We start from the raw sequence: 21,511 nt of genomic DNA, 5'->3' as shown, positions 1-21,511 counted from the left end.
TGATTTTCACTGATTTCCTTTATGCAGAACATTCTCAAGAAGCATGAAGCTTTGACCAATGACTTTACTATCCATGAGACCAGAGTACAAAATGTGTGTGCACAAGGAGAAGATATCCTGAGTAAGGTGAGCTCACCCAGGGACTCCATGTCTAATTTTTATTTTGAGAAAGAAAGTGCCCCAAACATATTCATGAGTAATGCTGAAGTCATACACAGAACTTTAGCAACCTCTTAAATTCTTTTGTTGTTTTTTTGTTCCCAAACAACTAATTAGCTACTCAGTTGCTGTTTTCTGGAATTTTGTTCTTCAAATTCTTATATGTATACCTTTGACCTTTCCTTAAATCCTTTGTTGACACTTTTGCTGTGCTACTAAGATCTTGTCACTGGCTTTGGCCCTAGAGTATTCTAAGAATACAAAGGAACAGAAACACACCTATACTTCTTTGTAAGTTGAGAATTATTCTTTTGCTTACATATCATTTTTACAAAACCTCATTGATCTAAGTGCTATGTGGAGACCCCTAAAGAGAAATGACTTCATAACTTCTAGAAGCTCACATCAACTAAGAAAATGACACTTACGTATACAAACATGACAAGCTCCTCAAATACTAGAGTGGAAATAACCTTCTTGGGAGTGGATGAATAATGGGATGATTATACTAGACTTAGAAGACCGTAGGTATATACTTGGAATAAAAGGGATGAGAACTTTTAATAGTGCTCATGAATTCACATTTCTAGCCTGGACACTCATTAGTATATATGTCTGTTTTCCTCTCCCCTCCACCTTGGTGTTGCAGGAAGAAATTCAGAATAAGGAGAAAATTTCTGCCAAGATCCAGGTACTGCACGAAAAGGTCCCTTCTCTGTCAAACGCAATAGAAGCTTGGAAGTTGCAATTGGAAGATAATTATGCCTTCCAGCAATTTAACTGGAAGGCTGATGTGGTGGAGTCCTGGATAGGTATGTGTCAAGGCTGGGGTCCCTTAGATTCAAGAAATCCTGATAAATTTCATTTTAGTATAGTCTCTGGGGATTTTTCTTTCACAATTAAAAAAAAAAGGTGCTCCCTTTATTACCCACACTTATCCATTCTGGATGCAGTTATACCCATGTGTATACACACACACACACACACACACACACACACACACACACACCTAGAGGAACTGATAATTCCACAGAACCCTTTTTTTGCGGGGGGGGATCATCACAAAATATTCTAGGAAATAAACTGCAATGTATGTTTGATACACTTATAATTTATATCCAGTTTTCATTTTTCCTTTTGTTCTATGAAACACTTAAAAGTTTTCTTAGCCCTAGATCTGTTTGTCATTTTTATCCTTCATCAGTTTAGAAACATCAACCATTTTATCCCCCACCCGCCGCCCATCCCACGAACCACATCCTTGGAAAATCAGGAGCTTCTCATGTTGTCTGTGGTAAAAAAAAAAAAAAAAACATTCTGCCAAAAAGGGTTCATTGACGACCAACGTATGTTCTCTTTTTATTCATTTTCTTTCCTTTTCAGCTGAGAAGGAAATGAGCCTGAAGACCAAGTTCCATGGTGAGGATCTCACTGCCTTCCTCACTCTCCTGGCAAAGCAGGTGAGACCAGGCTGCCATGTTGACAGGGGCCAGGGAGCCCTACACCCACATCCCACAGAAACTCAGTCCTCTGGAGATACTTCATTTCCAGGATCTGTGGCTTCGTTGTCTGTAGCATCTGTAGTGTGTTCCCTTTTTCCTTCTCGGTATTGATAACTTGCCACCTCTCTCTGTTTCCCCCGACCTCTCTCACCTACTAGCTTTGTGGCCTTGGCATTCATCATCTTGCAGAGAATCAACTTTTGGCTTTAAAATTTTTTTTTCTCTGTTTATCTGTGCATTCTATTGCACTGATGACTGTACTAGTCCATTTTTGGTTATAAGGCAGGTTAATTTCATCAAGAGGGGAGGTTTATTTAATTGAAAGTTTGAGGATGGAAGTCCAAACAGCATAATGACGGCCCCAGAAGGAATCGTAGGAATGTGTGCAAAAAGAAGAAGTCACATCTTCATACATGTATTTTGTATAATGATGAGGGTCTCCTTCCACCATCCTTGCTATTCCCCTTCTCCCTCCCTTTCTCTCCCACCCCTCTTCCCTATCTAGAGGTAATCTTCCTCTCCTGCTCTCCCTCCCTACCCCACTTTGAGTCACCTTTATACCACAATTTATCATATCTGTGATTGTATAAAAGGTATGTTGACACCAAATTCACATCTTCATACATGTATTTTGTATAATGATGAGGGTCTCCTTCCACCATCCATGCTATTCCCCTTCTCCCTCCCTTTCCCTCCCAACCCTATTCCCTATCTAAAGTCCTCTAATCAGGACTGTTTTGTCTTGATGGATCCTGAAGTCAGCGTTGTAACACTACCAAAAATTCTACTTGGCATTTTAGATCATTATCTATTTCTGTTTGGCTTCTAGGACGCGTTTCCTATGCAGTTTAGGAATTTAAAATGCCTTAAGAGGGAAGGGAGGCCAATATTGAACCAACTTTTCTACAGTTTTTTTTTTTTAATGTCCCTTTCAATCTTTGGTTACCCAGATTTTTTTTTTTTAATCCAGGTGCTAAAATTGTTCTCAAAGGAAGATTTGGTCTAATATGAGGCAACATGTAAAGCTAGAAGTAAAATTCCTGAATTTTGCAATGTTGGTATTAACAGTTCCACAAAAATTTAATTTGTGTAACTGGAACCTGTATGAGGTCTTTTGTAGTTTGTGCACATCCAAAGTCTTTAGTAGGACACTACTACTAATTAGAACAGAGTGTATAGTAAGAGATGTAAGAGAGTCTGGGAAAGTGTGCATGCTATAGAAAGGTTTAATTTTGATGGGGAAAATTTGGAATGTGATATTATGATCCAATATTCCCTTAATATTAGTTTTTATAACTAGTCTAACATCGGATTATAAAGTCTACATACAATGGAACATAGCCAAAATTCCAAATCCAAGTGTTCCCTTAAGCCTCTAAGTCATGTTTGCTGTTTCTTGACCAGCACCCTTATTCTTGTCTTGTCTGAGTAAGCCAGATGTGAATGACCTCCTGGAACCCATATGTTTTTCCTGCTGATTGCCTCTCTATTGGTCTTTATCAGGACACATTGGATGCCAGTCTTCGGAGCTTCCAGCAAGAGCAACTTGCTGAGATCACTGAGCTGAAGGACCAACTGGTAGCTGCTCAGCACAGCCAGAGCAAAGCCATTGAGGAGCGCCATGACGCCTTGCAAAGGCGCTGGGAGCAGTTGCTGGAAGCCTCTGCAGCCCACAGAGAGAAACTGCTGGAAAAGCAGCTGCCTCTACAGAAAGTAAGGAAAAGGATGAGGCACGGTTAGGTCTCAGCCACATGAATATTAAACATGGAATTTAGAAATAGATACTGGGAACCCTGTTTGGAAAATCTAAAGACAAATTAGGGCATTGAAAAAGATCAAGAAGATATTCTGATTGAATGAAAATGGGTCCTTTTTTTCTTAGATCAAAAGGTGGGCTTTTAAAAATGGATTGATGGGTTATACAACCAACTTGAGAAGGAAGTCAGAAACGTGTAGTAAGTAGAAGGGGTGGTTGGAACAGAAGGGTAGAAGGTCTTCACACATTTAGAACTAGAACTGGCAGGGAGGAGTGAAGGCTGACCTTGTAGTTTTATCTAACTCAAATACAGGGAGCACCCGATAGTAGCCGTAAAACATGTTCTCAACTCATATTGACATTTCCTAGGTGGGAAGCCTTTATATAGGTCAGGTGACATTTCTTTTGAAACTTGCTTCCCCGTTTAAGGAAAAGGACAATATTGCCAACCTCTCCTGACTTCCTCTGTCATTACTCCTAAAATAGATGATGGATCTAAAAATGCAATAGAAACCACTAAATTCTATATGGATATAAGTGATTAAATTTTTTTCCAGTGGCTGCTAAGGCATTGTATATGTATTATAAAGTATATCAATAGTAAAAGAGGGTCAGGGAAATTTTTGAGCATCCCCAGACCAGAAGAAGCATTGTACTTGGCAATAAGTTAAGGCAGGGAGTTCGAGAAATTGAGAAACAAACACACACATGAAAGTCAGTCTGGACCCTTAGTTAATTTCTACTCTGTTTAAGTGTTAGGTAGCAGTTATACATAATCAGTCAGTCAGGGGTTGAAAAAAATAGTACAGAGCAAACCAGTCAATCAACAGCTCTGCCTTAGTGGAGTTGTAAGGGCTGACAAAGATAGGTCTTTCAGGACCCTTGCCTAACCCCAGCTTTATAAACTATTCCTCTTACTACAGGAGAAAGTGCAGATAAATTCAGGAGGTAAGAATCAAGGGTGAGTGTATGCATTAAAAGGGCCTGATGGCTACAAAATCCTAAGCAAGATCATGCTCGAACAATACAGACCTGAGATTCACAAACTTGGAAAACAGGACAATTGAGACCAGCTTATACTGACAATAAATTCTGTAAACCCACGTTCTAACTAGAACCTGTCAGCTGGGTCAAGATGACCAAGACTTGCCATTAGGCTGCTAATAAATGTAGTCTGTAATAGTCTGTAAATCCAGAGCTTGACGGTGATACTTGAGTGGAACTTTCTATCAACTCTGTCCTCATACCCCAATAAAACTGAGCTCACAAAAAAAGATGTTGCCACTCAAGATGACCCTTCTTCTCCCTTGGGGGTACCTTTTTTTTTAAACAGACTTTGCTGATTTTACTACATTTTATGCCTTTCTTGAAATTCTCTGCTGCAAGAATACAAGAAACCCAGAACACAATGCAAATCTCTATTAATAAAAGAACATAGGACCTACAGAAACAAATCTTAAATGAAAAAAACAATAAATCAATTAAGCATATATATTGTTGAAATAAGTTCACAAGATAAGAAGTGATGTATAATACCTTTGTCCATTTCCACTCCATTTAGGTGAATTTTCTTTAAGTCTTTCGGTGGGTAGGAGAGGAAACCCATTTTCATATTTTCTCAAGATAGATCTCCTTAGAAATACAATCTGCTGACCCAAAATCTAGGTTGCATTTTAAGTCTAAAACTATTTTTATCACCTGCTGTTTGTAAAAATCCGTGCTTTTTTGGAAAGACTCTTGTAGTAATATAGACGATTCAGTCTTTCAAGAGCATGGGCAACTTGAGACAATACGTAGATTCATGCTAAGGATGTAGGTCAAGTGTAGGAAATGTTTTAAAGCAGTGGTTTGAGAAGCTTCCGACATGAGATTAGATCCAAACAAGTGCTAGTGGGAAGTTAGGAAAATGACTAGTATGCTCAGAAATGTCAGCAGGATGTGATCTGCAGAAAGTTGGAGGAAAAGAAGAGGAAGTGGATAAAGAATAAAAGAGTTGCCTGATTTGTGATAATTTTTTCCATGTATTTGTTCATCATCCATTTCTGTGTGTCTTGTGTGCACCAGGTAGAACCTGAGCTCATGCTACCATAAGAAATGTAGTTGTAAACTACCTTGCCACTCTCCAACTCTTAAGAGGTGAAATGACTTTCAGAGTCATTCAGGTTTTCATTTGTAAATAATGAAAGACTTGAATAGTTTCACACAGAAAATTCTAAGCCCAGGGCTGTTCCTCTCCTGTTCGTTCATCTGATCACACGGTCCCTCCTGGTTTTAGTTCATCTCTTTGAGATGCAGACAGTCATAATTTTTATCCTCAATCTCCTCTTCTGCTGAGAAGCTTTATCAGGAGGGATGAGTCTGTCTGGTTTTTCCTCTGCAGGCTGAGGAGCTCTTCATGGAATTTGCACACAAGGCTTCAGCTTTCAACAACTGGTGTGAGAACGTGGAGGAGGACCTGTCACAGCCTGTGCACTGCGTGTCGCTGCAGGAGGTCCGGCAGCTGCAGAAGGAACACGAAGCCTTCTTGGCCTCCCTGGCTGGGGCTCAGGAAGACTTCAACTATTTGGTGGCGCTAGACAAGCAGATTAAGGCCTTAAATGTGCCTTCTAGCCCTTACACCTGGCTGACGGTGGAGGTGCTGGAAAGGATCTGGAAGCAACTACCTGACATGATCAAGGTAACTTGAGGCAGAAGAGTGACTTTTGCCTGCAGTGAGCATGACCCCTTAATTTGTCATCCAAGTTGGTGTCTTACAAGAAAAAAAGAAACATTGTTAGTAATTAAACTGAGAAAGGAGCCACAAACTAACAAACACTAAGAAACATTGGGCAATAGCTTTACCAGGTGTGTGCTTATGTATGTATTCATAAGCCCTGTCTCTCCCCCTATCCAAGGCATCTCTACTTTTATGAGTTTGTTTTTTAATTTTTGTTATCTATGATGATGGGCATTATTGGAACTATGATAAGTGAAAAGATGAAAGGTTAACTAATAAAAACTCACTCCATCACCATTTTTTTAATGGCAACTCTTGTTACTATCTTTACATTTAAAAATAATTACCTGTTCTTTTAAATTTAATTCTACCCCCCACACACATCAAAAAGAAAGAAAGAAAGAAAAAATATCGAGAGGAGGGGAATTTTGCTGTTATTAATCATTTACTTGTTACTGGGATTGGTCCTAGATACTCTTATAAGTTCTTTACAAATTGCTTCCTATCTCTGATCTTACCTTACAGGTCTTTTCTACATTTTGGAGGTGAGAGGAGGTGGGATAAGAAGAACTATTAATATATAGACATGTGCCTGTGGAAGATGGGTTAGATTTTGGAGAGGGATGTCCAACTGAGCTGACAAACTGGTTCTCTTATGGCAAAGGCAGGTTTTTCATGTGAGTCTTACTGTCTGTGGTTTGGGTTTTAGGAGCGGGAGCAGGAGCTACAAAAAGAAGAGGCAAGACAAGTCAAGAACTTTGAGATGTGCCAAGAGTTTGAGCAGAATGCCAGTGCCTTCCTTCAGTGGATTCAGGAGACCAGGTGTGCTGGGCTCCCTCCAACCCCACAACCCCTCTGCCACACACAATATTTGATGACATGCATTCCGAAGGGGAGTGGAGAGATTTCCATGGCATGTACTATGTCCCCAAATCACATACTGACTGTGCTATATGGATTGGATTGCTTTAATCCTTATAGCTTCAAGAGGCAAGAATTTCATCCTTCCACCCATATGAACCCTTCTTTACTCTCTCCTTAGTATTCTCAGTTTTCCTCCTATTGCCTATAATTGCAGTCCAAAATAATAACAATCCTTATGTTTACATGCCACATTGAACTTTACAAATTGCTTCCTATCTCTGATTTTACCTTTCAGAGCAACAATGAAAAATGCACGGAACAAATATTGTTACTTCTAAGTGTGTGAAGATATTCAGCTAGTAAATTCACTTGCTTAAGGTCACATATGTACTTATTGGCACAACAAGAAACCACCTAACATGAAGCTCTTATTTTGCCAGCCCCCTAAAGTGTAATGAGAATCAAGTGAGCTACTAAGGGGTACAAAATGTTCTATACATGAAGATAACGTTTGTCACATCTCCTCAGGAAATGACCTGGAAAAGTGAAAATTTAAAGGATACAGTTGTTAGAACAAATGATCCAAGTTGGTAGAATGTATCTATTAGGTAGGTCAGAATTGAGGTGTTTTAATGTTTAAATGGGTGGCTGGCCAAGCCATAACATGTGCTACTTCTATATACTCATTGGTAAGGATAAATGAGATGAACAAAAAGAATTCTTGCATCATGTCTAAAAATACATAGGAAATACCCATTCTCCTCTGTCTCTGGTTCGGTTCCCTTATCAGGACCTGGCAGTGTGTGCTCAACATTAAACATCTGTGCTCTTTACATCTGTGCTCTCGATACTAAAGCAAGGAGCTTCAGTGAAAATCTTAGAGTTTCTCAGGGTGGGAGAGACTTTGGAAACGGAGTGGAAAGCTTCATATTTTATGGCAACAAATAATTTACAAGGAAGGAACAAGATAACTGAAGTGATCCATGTTAACATATGATCTCTCTTTTCTCTCTTCCAATTCATGTTCCGGTCCTTCGTATCCAGGGCTTATTTTCTGGATGGGTCAGTATTTCATGCTATCATGTTTGTTTTCTTATATTATTCTAGAAGAATTAGTTAAGGCGATCTTAGAACTGAGGCATCATGATCCCATTACATTATGATAATGCATAAATAAAAATGCGGGATGAGAAAGAACCTGATTTATTTTATTTTATTCTACCCCTATATTCCAGTAGGTGGAGCCTTGTTGACATTGTTTAAGTGTGTAGAGTCAGCCCAATATTCACGGGATCTGCATCTGTGGTTTCAACCAAATGTAAATTGAAAATATTCGTGAAAAATATTGTCTGTACTGAACATTTATAGTATTTTTCTTATTATCACCTAAACAGTGTGATATATCAACTATTTGCTTAATAATTACATCATATTAGGAATTGCGGGTAATCTAGAGATGATTTAAAGTGCATGGGAGGTGAGGGGGGGGTTATATGAAAATATGTGCCATTTTATAAAAGGGACTTGAATAGCCACACTTTGGGTATTCATAGGGATCCTGGAACCAATCCCCATGGGTACCCAGGGATGACTGTATGTAATAACAGAACTAGAAATACACCTGCAAGTCTTCTCCTACGCAGAGAAGAAAGAACTAGGCAGTCCTGTGTCCTTCTCATCAATCTGCATGATTGCCACAAACAGAAGGTTTGGTTTGAAAATCTAGTTTTGTGAAACTTCATTTTATAGAAGCCATATAACTTGGGAGAAGTAGAAGCAGAGATGTGTAGGGGCTTCAAGTTGTTGTGTCTGCGTGAAATATTGTCCTCTGATATTATGACTAATGTATTCCTTTGATTCTCAACTAGATCTTTACTCAAAGAAACAGGAACTCTAGAAGCCCAATTGGATGCAAATAAAGTAAGTAATGATTGTTTATTCATTGCCAGAATTAAAAAGAACTCAAGAGAAACCACTTAACAGCAACATGGTGATGTTTTTAGGGAACTATCATCCCAGACCCCAAAGCTAAGGATGCAGTTCCAACTCTTGCCATCAAGTGGCACTCTAACCACAGGCCACCACATTGTAGATGTGGACCTCAGTTTTGCATTTATACAATGAGCTAATATCTCCATTACAGAGTTGCTGTAACAATTAAGTAAGGGAGCAGATAGAAAGGTTCCTAGCGTACAGCCTGGAACATCAGTGAATCTGTGCTGTTACTTAATGTGGTAAAATGATATAACTGAATCTAGATCATCTCCCAACAATTGAGTGAAACAATGGGCATAGAATAGTGTTTCTCCATCTTATTTTCAATTGCCTTTTCCCAAGAGGAAAATGAAATAAATACATTTAATTAAATTTAATTTCTTCATAACAACAGAAGAGTAAGGTGTCAACTAGAGTTGATAGTTGGAGGACCCCCAAGCCTTATAACATCTAACTTTTCTCACACAACCCTCACCATCATCATATCCAATTCATCCCTCCTCTCCTTGGGGGACAATATTCCCTCATTGAGAAATCATAGGCAAGATGCAGAAATTTGCCATATAATGTGCTTGGGTAACAGCAGCAGCCCATGCACATCTGCAGGCTAATGAAAGGGCCCAGGATTGAACACTTGGAGCTCAGCCACAATCAATAATGCAGATAATTCACATGCAATCACAGGGAGTTGATGATGCTTGAGTCCCAGAAATTCTGCTCTTCTTTATTTCCAAGATATGGCTATTAACTCTAAACTTCATATTTTAAAGAATAGAAGGGAGACTGGTAAGGTAGGAGAAGGGTATCAGGGGAAGGCAGGAGGAGAGACAGGGGAATGAACTGGGGAATTAAATTGATCAAATCTAAGTGCATGTATGAATATGCCCCAATAAAAACAACTAGAGTATAATTATTATGCACCAATAAAAACATTTAAAAGAGAATACCAGAATGATAGGCATCACCTCACCTAAACATCCCACTATTCCAGAAATGAGGACTACAGAGTGAAGTGATTTTCATAAAAGAGAAGCAGGTTCCTGAAAATAATTGAAAAGGAGCAATTCAGTGAAACTCAAGTTCCTCGGCCTCCTCACTTCTGTCTCCAGGTGTGGAGCTGGAAGTCTGACTGACCACCTCTCTTCTCTTTATCCAGAGGAAGCAGAAGGAGATCCAGGCCATGAAGCGTCAGTTGACCAAGATCGAGGACCTGGGAGACAACATGGAAGAGGCTCTGATCCTCGACATCAAATACAGCACCATTGGTCTGGCCCAGCAGTGGGACCAGCTCCACGAGCTGGGGATGCGAATGCAGCACAATCTGGAGCAACAGATCCAAGCCAAGTATGGAGGATGGATAGCCAGGGCAGGGATGGTGCAGGAACTTAACCAAGGGCTGGGGGTGGGGTACTAGGTTGAGAGCTGCTTCAGAAGTACTGCACTCACCTCCAGAGCCAGTGGTCTTTCTCATTTCCACAGAGGGACTATTTCACTTTACACTGGGATCTATAACAAAATAAGACACATGCCTTTTCCCCTGAGTCTGCCCATTATCTACCTCGATAAGTGACACCATCCAATTTTTGGAGTCCCTTCACCATCTTGTGTGATCTATTCAGAAAACATTTCCCTTTAGCAAAATGTCATTCAAAATATAATATCTAGAATGGGAGAAATATTCAGGTATGGCCTAATAGAGCAGAACAGTAAAAATGTTTTTTAAAGATAAATTATCTCAAAGCAGCTTTTTTAGGCCTCAATGAATTTTTGGCAGTTTTTTTTTTTTTTCTATATCAGGAATTGGCAAGGAATCCTGTAAAGGCCTTGTTATAAATGCTGTAGTCTTTGTGAGTCCAGTGGTTTCAGTTGTAGCATTTCAACTTGATGTAGTTGCAAGGTAGCCATAGATCATTCATACAGGAATGAACATGTTCCAGCAAAATTTTATTTATGGACACTAAAGTTTGAATTCTATATAAATTTCAGGTTTCATAAAATGCTCTCTTTTTTGGATTATTTTCAACTATATGAAATATGGAAACACCATTCTTGACACATGGACTGTAAAATCAGAGGGCAGGCTGGCTTTGGCCCCTGGAGCACAGTTTGTCAAATTCTGAGCTAGATGACTCAAATAGTAAATGTTTCTTAAAATTCCTCTCTCTTCCATGTGGGATGTCTTTTGTTGTTCTTGTTTTATTTCATGGATTAATTTCTGCTTTCCTTTCAGGGATACCATAGGTGTGAGTGAGGAGACGCTTAAGGAGTTTAGCACCACCTATAAGTGAGTAGAACTTCCTAGTTGACTGGTGCTTTGTTTCCTAGACCATTCAGAATTAGTTGAAAACTAACTAAACCTTTTTTTTCCCCGCTGAGTGACTTGATGAGATCTTAAATGAAGATCTAAATATGTTAATTTGCTTCAGCTACAGCTTTTAATATGAAATGCCTATAAGATTCTTGGACTAAATACACTTCATTTATGCTCAATTCTTTATGATTTTCCCTCTATTCATTAGGTTAAAAAAATACAGAGATACAGATAGCCTCTCTAATCTCTCAAGACCTATGACAATCTAAAAACCTGTAGCTAATGCAACAAGAAAGACCTGTTCCTTTCTGTTTTAGTCCTGGTTCTCTCTTGAGCTTGATAACATGTTTTTATTCTTTAGACACTTTGATGAGAATTTGACAGGGCGCTTGACTCACAAAGAATTCAGGTCCTGCCTGAGAGGACTCAATTATTACTTGCCCATGGTGGAGGAGGATGAACCTGAGCCTAAGTTTGAGAAGTTCCTGGATGCTGTGGATCCAGGAAGGTAAGAAGAGGACCAAGAGTCAGATCCAGGCAGGGATTGGGGCTTGGACGGTGTTTTAATCAGTTTTTTCACTGCTGCAACTAAAAGATCTGATCAATTGTAAAAGAGGAAAAGTTTATTTGAGGGCTCTTGGTTTCAGAGGTCTTAGTTCATAGAAGGCTGGCTCCATTCCTTGGGACTTGAGATTGGGCAGAGGAGGAAGAGTGTGGCAGAGGGATACGGCTCATATGATGATCAGAAAGCAGGGGGAGGGGGTGGGGGGAGAGGGAGAGAGAGACCATAAATGAATTGGGCAGCTCTTGATTTTCTGTCATGAATAACTCAGAAGTAAATGGCATTAATTCCAACTCAGTCCCTCATTCTGCAATTCATGTTTTATGTTTGATTTATGCTGTTTTCAAAGGATGTTTCAAAGGATGGAACTTGAGAGAAGAATCCTTTCACATATATGAGATCTTAAGGAATGTTAGATGATTCAAGAGCTAACCCTTGAGGGTAGAGGTGTGTGTACTGTGAGAGCGGTGTAGTCAAAGACAGAATAAGTCACTGTTTGGGACCAATTCTTTCTAATACGGAAGACCAAAGAAGACAAGCCATGATTTAAATATGTGGGACTGGTGCTGATGGGAAATTCCAAAACTGTGTAAAGAGAACAACCCATGCAGAACAGGGTCTAGAGCTTATCAATGTTTATTTGTCTGTAAGGTGGGTAGATTATCAAGACAAAGAGCATAGCCCCTAGTCTCAGAGAGCTTACTGAAGGAGGAACCTGGAGAAGAGAGCTGCTCTCTGTCTTCTGGACACTGAATGGCATGGAAGAGAGCCTGCCTTCTTCTCTGTCTTGGGAAGGTCCATCTTCTCCTCCATTTCTCCTACAGGAAGGGCTATGTCTCCCTGGAGGACTACACATCATTCCTGATTGACAAGGAGTCGGAGAACATCAAGACCAGCGATGAGATAGAGAATGCTTTCCAGTCCCTGGCAGAGGGCAAGGCCTACATTACCAAAGAGGACTTGAAGCAGGTCAGATTCCCGTTCTTTCATGATCTGGATTATGGTCATCTCAGTCTTGGTGGCCTTCCTTTGAAAACCCCACCCACTTACCCACATTTTCTTTTCCCTCAGACTTCCTTTTTCACAATATGTCATTTTTTTGGTCACTTCATTTGGTCTTAATGAAGCTCAAAAACCTACAGTGCTTCTCTGATGACTAACAGAGTCAATCCAAAACCTGCAGCTCAGCTTTTAACGCTAATTCATTTCCCTTATATTTAACAAGTCAAACTTAGGCAATGAGAGACAGTGAATGGTGAAAATGAGTAAGCTCTTTCCTTGAAGAAAGAGCCATGCTGGAAATTTGAGTTGGTCTTTTTTTTTTATTACAAATCATGAATTTATGGAGGAGGAGCTTGCTCCTCCCTCCAAAACCTCTCTACACTTAGAGCATACAAAATGCCTCAGGGAACCAGCTATTTCAAGTCTCTATAACTCTTTCTATTTTTATGTTTTTTTAGGCCTTAACCCCAGAACAAGTGTCATTCTGTACCATACATATGCAGCAGTATATGGACCCACGGGGTCGAAGTCAGCCTGCTGGCTATGATTATGTTGGCTTCACCAATTCCTACTTTGGCAATTGATGAGCAGATTGTTGAGGATCATGGAAAACCTCAGTTTGAGGGAAAGTATTGGGAAATGAAGGAGACAAGGAGGGTGGAGGGTGAAAAGGGGTGTGTGTGTGTGTGTGTGTGTGTGTGTGTGTGTGTGTGTTACATTTATTGCAGGATCTAAAAAATATGTCAAGCTTGTGGACATGGGTGAGAAGTTAACAGAGTTGGAGGAGAGGAAGCTATGGGCTTATTTTGGAGGCAACTAGTCACTGCTGAGGAGTGCCAGGCTTTATTTTTAATTTGTTAGGTTTCGGTATACCTTTATTGTTTTCTTGTGTTCAGATTAGAAAATAAAGTATGTTTTTAAAGGGAGAAATGAAATAAAATATTTCTGACCCAATTGAGCTTGTGTATTACTGGAAACCATACCATTTTCAAAATAGGGACAACTAATTGTACTGTAAAGGATGGCTATGGTAGAGTAGATAAATAAAATCCAAGGTAATTTGCCATTTCTTTTTAGCTTTGGAATGTCTTTAAATTCTTACATTTGAAAATGAAGATATTTGATTTTCTGGGGAACTGCAATATTTTTGTCTGTAAAATGGAACCATATGGATATCAGCTTGAAGAACTTTTTTCTTTCTAATTTGTTCCTTTCATACTTCACCTTTATAGTAGATGTTATCTCTATGAGAAGGACAAAATTCCTTTATAGCAGGGCTCCCCTCCTTGTTCTCCAATCGCCTGAATTTCTTCATAAGTTTTAATGTAGTAAAAATAACATTTGTGTTATTTTTTAAATTAATCTTTAATTAAAAAGTCAATAGAGTTTTAATAAAATTACAAATTACAGAAAAAAACAAGAGGCAGTGTTCTCACCAGGAATTTTCAGGACAGGTTTGCTCTGAAGAAGTTCAAATGCTTATATATTCTGGCCTGATTTGTAAAAAGGTGATGGTGTCATTTGGTCATGAAAATTCTTAGGTCTTTTTTTGCTTTGTATAAAAGTCCTAATATCCCACATAAATAGCCCTCACCTCTCAATACATGCACACTCCATTTGATTACCATCTTGTCTCAATTCCTTTCTCTGCATGGGAATTAATCCTTCCTTCAGCTAGGGAAAAAACCTACCACAGGAGCCACTTAAAAGAATTGTGGTTAATACTAAAAAGTCATCTTTGCTGTTACTAAGTAAATAAGTATTAAATAAGTATTTCACTGACTTGGATGAACAATCAACTAATATGTCATGGAGTATGATAATAAGAAAGCATTTTACATATGAATGTCTACAAATATCTAAATTAATTACAAGTAGCTAAAAATTTTACAGTTGAAAAGAGTATAGTCCAGTAGGCCACCAAAAAATCAGTTTTGTGTAGTATCACCCAAGTATGGAGAGTCTAAGACCCTACGTTGAAATAATCAAAGGCAAAGGTAATCATGGTTTTACCCCCTGCCCCAAGATGGGAAAACTAGGCTACAGTTTCATGCATGCTAGGCAAGCACTTGATCACTGAGCTATACCCCCAGTCCTCCTGCTGGGGGTATAGCTCAGTGGTCAAGAATTTTCAAGACATAACTCAGATTTTAGTCATGTGATGGATGAAAAAGTGTTCTTTACAGTCAAAGACAACTAGTGCCATCTTATAAAAGAGATTGAGTAATATATATATAAAATATTTATCTAATACAATATTTTTCTGAAGAAGCAATGAAAATGCTTTAAAATAAAATGGTCAGACCTACATACAGTTCTTTCTGAAATCAGATCTGTGCAAAAAAGTGTAATAGAAATCCATATAATGAAATTAAATCCCTATCTCTCACCATGCACAAAACTCAACTCAAAGTCGATCAAGGACCTAGGAATTAAACCAGAGACACTGCATCTATTAGAAGAAAAAGTAGGCCCAAATCTCTATCATGTCGGATTAGGCCCTGACTTCCTTAAAATGTCTCCTATAGTGCAAGAATTAAAATCAAGAATCAATAAATGGGACGGATTCAAACTAAAAAGCTTCTTTTCAGCAAAAGAAACAATCAATGAGGTGAAGAGAGAGCCTACATTTTGGGAACAAATTTTTACCACACACACATCAGATGGAGCACTAATCTCTAGGATATATAAAGAGCTCAAAAATCTTAACACCAAAAAAAAAAAAAAAGACTAAATAATCCAATCAATAAATGGGCCAAGGAACTGAACACACACTTTTCAGAAGAAGATATACAATTAATCAACAAATATATGAAAAAATGTTCAACATCTCTAGCAATTAGAGAAATGCAAATCAAAACTACTCTAAGATTTCATCTCACTCCAGTCAGAATGGCAGCTATTAAGAATACAAACAACAATAAGTGTTGTCAAGGATGTGGGGAAATAGGTACACTCATACATTACTGGTGGGACTGCAAATTGGTGCAGCCAATATGGAAAGCAGTTTGGAGAATCCTTGGAAAACTTGGAATGGAACCACCATTTGACCCAGCTATCCCACTCCATGGCCTATACCCAAAGGACTTAAAAACAGCATATTACAGGGACACAGCCACATTAATGTTTATAGCAGCACAATTCACAATAGCTAAACTATGGAACCAACCTAGATGCCCTTCAGTGGATGAATGGATAAAAAAAATGTAGCATATATACACAATGGAATATTATTCAGCATTAAAAGGGAATAAAATTATGGCATTTTCAGGTAAATGGATGGAGTTGGAGAATGTAATGCTAAGTGAAGTTAGCCAATCCCCAGAAACCAAATGCTGAATGTTTTCTCTGATTTAAAGATGCTGATTCATAATGTCATTGTCGGGGGAAAGCATTGGAAGATTAGATCAACTGTAGATAGGGAAAAGGGGAGGAAGGAAAAGGGAAGGGGCTTGGGGGTAGGAAAGACGGTGGAATGAGATGGTCATCATTACCCTAAGTACAGGTATGAAGACACGAAGGGTGTGACTCTACTTTGTGTAAAACCAGAGCTATAAAAAATTCTGCTCTATACATGTCAGATGGATTGTAATGCATTCTGCTATAATGTATAACAAATTAAAATAAAAAATAAAATTAGAAAAGTATGATTTTTTAATCAGCATACATGATTTAGTAGGATACTATAAATATTCATTGTATAATATTATAACAACTAGAATTTATATCTAATATCCTTCTTAATCTCAAAGTTCTCTTAATTAATATTCATCTTTTTTTTTTTTGACCTTCTGTTTACTTACTTTAAACTGTAATTCTGGGCCCTAGATCTCTGGCTGCAGACTTGATTTTTTCTTTCTTAATACCTAGTGCTTGGTTGGATCTCCAAAATTTTATCATTTCTATATGAATATCCCTTTTATTTCTTATGAATCTTTCGGATTCCATCCATCAATTCTGTTTCCATACTCTGCCTACATATAGCTGGAACTCTTTCCCAGCATTTCATCCTCGCGTGTCTCTGGGATCTAGATCCATCTTCCTGTCTTCTCCAGTCAGGCGCAGTGCTGGGCAATAGCACTCTGTCCAGCTCTGTTGTGATATATAAAATTCTGGACACAGCTGTCTCTGGCTTATACCAATGCCAACTGGTAAAAAGATAAGGCCCTCTAAGCTGATACCAACTAGAAACTTCAAATAATAAGAGATGTACATAATGTGTATCAGGCTTTATCCTAAATACTTTATATTAATCTTCCCCCCAAATCCCTATAAAATGGATATTGTTATCATTCCATTTTGCAATTGAGGAAATGAAGACACAAAATGTTAAAGAAATTTTTCCTAGGTCACACAGTTAAAAAGCATCAGGACTTTCTCTCTCTCTCTCTCTCTCTCTCTCTCTCTCTCTCTCTCTCTTTCTCTCTCTGTATGTTTGTGTGTATATATCTAGAATGAATGTTTGCCCTTTTAAAGCACATGGTCAAATCCTTAATTAAGAGAGGCAATTTTCATAGCCTACTTCTATTGTTTCCTACCCAAATCAATTATGTCAAGTTCTATAGACATGGACCTCAGAAATGTCTAACAAACCCCCCAAGTGACTCCTAACCCTTCCATACTTTTGCCTGCTTCATTTGGAAGTTAGACATACCTTTAAATATTGCTTAATGATTCTTGGAGCACCCTTACTCACCACTGGCCAGTGGACATTTAGGGATTGTCATGCTGGATTATTGATAGGTTATGGAAATAAATCTTCTCAAGTCCCTCAGAGCAACGAGGTAGGATCCATCCTACACTGAAAAGGTCTCTAGGGTAGATGGGCCCTCTCCTCAGACCCTGACCTTTCTGCTATCTAAATAACTCACCTACTTCTCTGTGTCTCATTCTTTTCTCTAAGATGTAGGTCCCTTCTCCCAAACTTAATTTTCTAATTACCAATGTGGTGTTTTTTTTCCTGAAAACATAAAAAACTATGGATTCCAATTGGAAAAAAAAAATATCATCACAGACTAAATTCTTCCTTGATTTCTGAAGTCACCCCTCACTTCTCTCTCCTGGCTAAATCCTGTGGCTCTGGATCCCACTGTTTTAAAATCTCTTATGATTGTAGTTTTCTTCAGTTTCGGATGTTACCGCCCCTGTTCAGGCCTCTGCCTCTCTGGAGGATGATGGAAATGGAGTGATTACTGGTCCCCTTGCCTCTGGTTTCTCCCTGATGAAATCCGTCATCCTCCCTGCCACTGGTTCATCTCAAAACTCACCACAGATGCCACTTCACTATCGGCTCCCAGGTTTATCGTGTTCTATCTCCCAGTTCCCAAGGGGTCATATCTGAAGCAAGGTATTCAAATTGCTGCCCACCCCCAACAAATGAGTGCTAACCTGAGCAAACTTCACAGTAATTTGTGAGACATTTTCAGCTTCCTGGACCACTAACTCACCCTCCTCTGGACCAGGTCTATGTTGTCTGACCTCCCAACCTGTGGTCATTCTCTTTGCCCTTCTGTGAATGTCCTCAGTCAGTGCACTCAGGAGTCACTCATTCTCCAGGAACAAGGTCACATCCTACCTTAGACATGAAGCCTTCTCTGATCTTCCCCCTCCAGAATAAAATTTCCCTGAACACAATCCAACATCACTGTCCATAACACATTCATAACAGCAACTGAAATTTATTAGACGATCACTAAGGCTAGATTCTTTACATTCATGATCCCCTTTAATCACCAAAACAAAACTATGAAGTTACAACCATTTTTTTCAGATGAGGGTTTTGAAACTGAGGGAAGGTTAAGCGACTTATCCAGGGTTATACAGTCAGTTAAGTTGAAGGGCTTACTTTCAGGCTCCCACCCGACAGCCTTAGGAATTCACTACTGTGGAGACAAGTGCATGGAGTGCTGCGTACATGGCATACATTAAGGGCATCTGAGTGGCAGACCACTCCCCTGTGCTAGGCGTGTGAGCAGCAAACCACTTACCCCATAGGCACAGCCCTGGGCATGAGGCCATGTGTGGCAATCCCTGTGCTTGCTCCATGGCCCACTCCTCAACTGGTCACTGCAAGGACAGTTAGCAGAAACTGCATTGGTGGCTGCCTGTAACCTGCTTAGCTACTGCCTGAGTATATATACATGGCGACTGCGCAATAAAATCAGACCTGCTTCCTGCTTGGTCTCCGGAGGTCTTGATTAGCAACTCTGTAACCACACTCTCCTCTACCCTGTTCCGTGGACCTCCTCGCTGGATGAGAGAGAGCCCACAAACACTACACTTTCACTTATCCCTAACCATGACTGGCAGTGTGTGTGGAACATTGTAAGTGGAAGTCTGGATAGGTAGAATAGATAGCTACATCAGATTCCAAGGGTAATACCCTAGTCAGGGAGAAAGGACTGTCCTTGACACCAGAGAGCAACAGCACTTACCAAGGAGAATAGGAAAGAAATACATTTTCTGAAATAGAATCTTCCCATCTTACATAAACAATTAAAATGAAGGAAGTAAACTAATAATAAGTCAGAGATAGAAAGCTCTGCAATATAATAATATAAAAGATACCCAGTGAGAGGGGGAATAACTTTTCTTTTCATTTTAGAAAGCTATCATTCTGTCATACTGCTTTTCACTGAATTCCAAACATTGGAAGAGCGTTCGAGGTCAAATATTCTAATCATGGTATGATTTTGTAAAACTCTCTAGTGACCTTGCTAGGGTTTCTGCCAGCCAATGCCCTGAACTTGAATACTCCAAATTTATTGTCATGATCTTAATGAATGAAGAAAAGCCTTAATTCTTAGTGGGTTTCAGTAGCTAAGGAGGCATCTATGAGGCTGAAAGTGAAAATTCCTATTTTGTGCTCACTGTGAGTTGAACGCAGAGAGCAGAGTCAGAAGCCCTCCCTCTGCTGTGTCAAGTAGCCTGGGAGAAAAGACCGGCAGGATGGGCTCTTCCAGTGGCTGCTGAGTAGGACACCTTTGACCCGAGGTATAGAAAATCTGGCCTGTTGGTCTGTGACCAGCTTACACAGAGGCGAGTGTCCCTTTGAGCCAGTCTTCATCCTTTACCCAGGAGGCTCCCTTGGAAAGCATTCCTCACCGCTGTCTGCACAGCCCGGTTCCTTAGACTATAAACAATAGGATTGAGGAGAGGGGTCACCACCGTATAGGTGACAGCAATAAGCTGATCCCGCTCAAGAGAGTAGCTGGCTTTCGGCCTCAAGTACATGAAAGAGGCGCAGCCGTAGTGAATAACGACCACCGTGAGGTGTGAGGCGCAGGTGGAGAAAGCTTTCTTCCGTCCTTCGGCAGAGGGGATCCTGAGGATGGCTGCCAGGATATAGGCATAGGAGATGGTGAGGAAGAAGAAGGAGGCCAACAGGACCAGCAGGCTGAGCAGGAGGATCCCCAACTCGCTCAGTGCTGTATCTCCACAGGCAAGGCTCAGCACGGGGGGCGTGTCGCAGAAAAAGTGCTGAATCTCATGGGAGCTGCAGAATGACAGATGGAAAATGACCAGCGTCATTCCCAGCCCAAAGAGGTACCCACTGAGGAAGGAGGCACCAATGAGCTGAGCACAGAGGGTAGGGTGCATGCGGCTGGCATAGTGCAGCGGGGTACAGATGGCCACGTATCTGTCAAAGCCCATGACGGCCAGAAGGAAGCAGTTGCTACAGGCCCATGAGGCGGAGAAGAACATCTGTACAGCACAGCCCACATAGGAGATGGACTGGCCCCCCACAACCAGGCCAGAGAGCATCCGAGGGATGATGCCCAGAGTGTAGCAGGTCTCAGAGAAAGAGAGGAAGGAAAGGAAGAGATACATGGGCGTGTGCAGATGGCTATCCAGCCTGATGATGACAATGATAAAGACATTGCTGGTCAGGGTGACAAGATACAGACAGAGGAATAAGGTAAAGAGCAGGAGTTGCAGTTCACCAAAGCTGGAGAATCCGAGGAAAACAAAGCCCCTCCAGAAAGTCACGTTGTGTAGCACCATTCTGGGGGATATTCCTGATCGGCTTGCCGATTGCTTACACCTTGATAGCAGACGCCTAGTTCCATCAAAAGGCAGCTGATATGGATTTGCTTTTCTTTGTGTAACCTGAAAAGAAAGGCCTGATTTAGACTGCAGTCAAGTTTCAGCAAGGTATTTGTTATACTAGGCACAAACATATATGAATCCATTCTTTCATGCATGTATGTACATATGCCTGCAAACAGACACACAGTCATCACAAACATTCATGTGCACACACTTGCACACAAATACATATATGACTACATATGTGTAGGCACATACAAAGCACTCACTCATAATTATGCACATTTTGCACATTCAAAAGTATGTGTTATTACATAATGGCCATGTCCACAAATACATTAGGGTTTCCATTACATGACAAATGCTTATGTATTGGGGTACATGCAAATATGAAGATACATGTGTCACATGTATATTCATGTGCCCTTCTTTAGACATACACATACTACTTATTAGAATCTAGAGGTGAACAGCTTAATGGATATTATCTTATAGATCAGGCAACAAAAGTCAAGAAAGGTTAAGTTAATGAACAGACACTTCACAGAAGAAGAAATACAAATGGTCAACAAATAAATGAAAAATGTTCAACATC

General features: G+C 39.8%; 2 protein-coding genes across 3 annotated transcripts in view; one reads left to right on the top strand and one right to left on the bottom strand.

Annotated features, from left to right (window-relative positions):
• Positions 1-13,451, top strand: part of Spta1 (spectrin alpha, erythrocytic 1) — a 71,474-nt gene extending 58,023 nt beyond the window's left edge. The window contains exons 40-52 of one of the 2 annotated variants that reach the window (XM_076861554.1): positions 28-126; positions 809-971; positions 1,543-1,619; positions 3,165-3,374; positions 5,798-6,094; positions 6,843-6,955; positions 8,042-8,059; positions 8,866-8,917; positions 10,149-10,336; positions 11,223-11,276; positions 11,665-11,811; positions 12,690-12,834; positions 13,326-13,451. In XM_076861554.1, coding sequence (XP_076717669.1) covers positions 28-126; positions 809-971; positions 1,543-1,619; positions 3,165-3,374; positions 5,798-6,094; positions 6,843-6,955; positions 8,042-8,059; positions 8,866-8,917; positions 10,149-10,336; positions 11,223-11,276; positions 11,665-11,811; positions 12,690-12,834; positions 13,326-13,451 — 1,689 coding nt within the window. Of the gene's footprint in view, positions 1-27; positions 127-798; positions 972-1,542; positions 1,620-3,164; positions 3,375-5,797; positions 6,095-6,842; positions 6,956-8,041; positions 8,060-8,865; positions 8,918-10,148; positions 10,337-11,222; positions 11,277-11,664; positions 11,812-12,689; positions 12,835-13,325 lie in introns of both variants that reach the window. The other variant, XM_076861553.1, reaches the window with a different exon arrangement.
• Positions 13,452-19,929: 6,478 nt separating this feature from the next.
• LOC143403294 (olfactory receptor 10Z1) lies at positions 19,930-20,871 on the bottom strand. The gene has a single exon (XM_076861263.1). It carries the CDS (start codon positions 20,869-20,871, stop codon positions 19,930-19,932), a length of 942 nt encoding a protein of 313 aa, XP_076717378.1.
• Between the last annotated feature and the right edge of the window lie 640 nt (positions 20,872-21,511).

Source organism: Callospermophilus lateralis, chromosome 7 (genome assembly GCF_048772815.1).
Source record: "Callospermophilus lateralis isolate mCalLat2 chromosome 7, mCalLat2.hap1, whole genome shotgun sequence".
Classification (NCBI taxonomy): Eukaryota; Metazoa; Chordata; class Mammalia; order Rodentia; family Sciuridae; genus Callospermophilus; species Callospermophilus lateralis.
Note: the sequence above shows the minus strand (reverse complement) of the source record. Positions and strands in the feature narration are given on the sequence as shown.

What these genes read in the sequence shown, in the direction of transcription:
- LOC143403294 (XM_076861263.1), bottom strand. Translation starts at nt 20,871, where the DNA reads ATGGTGCTACACAACGTGACTTTCTGGAGGGGCTTTGTTTTCCTCGGA.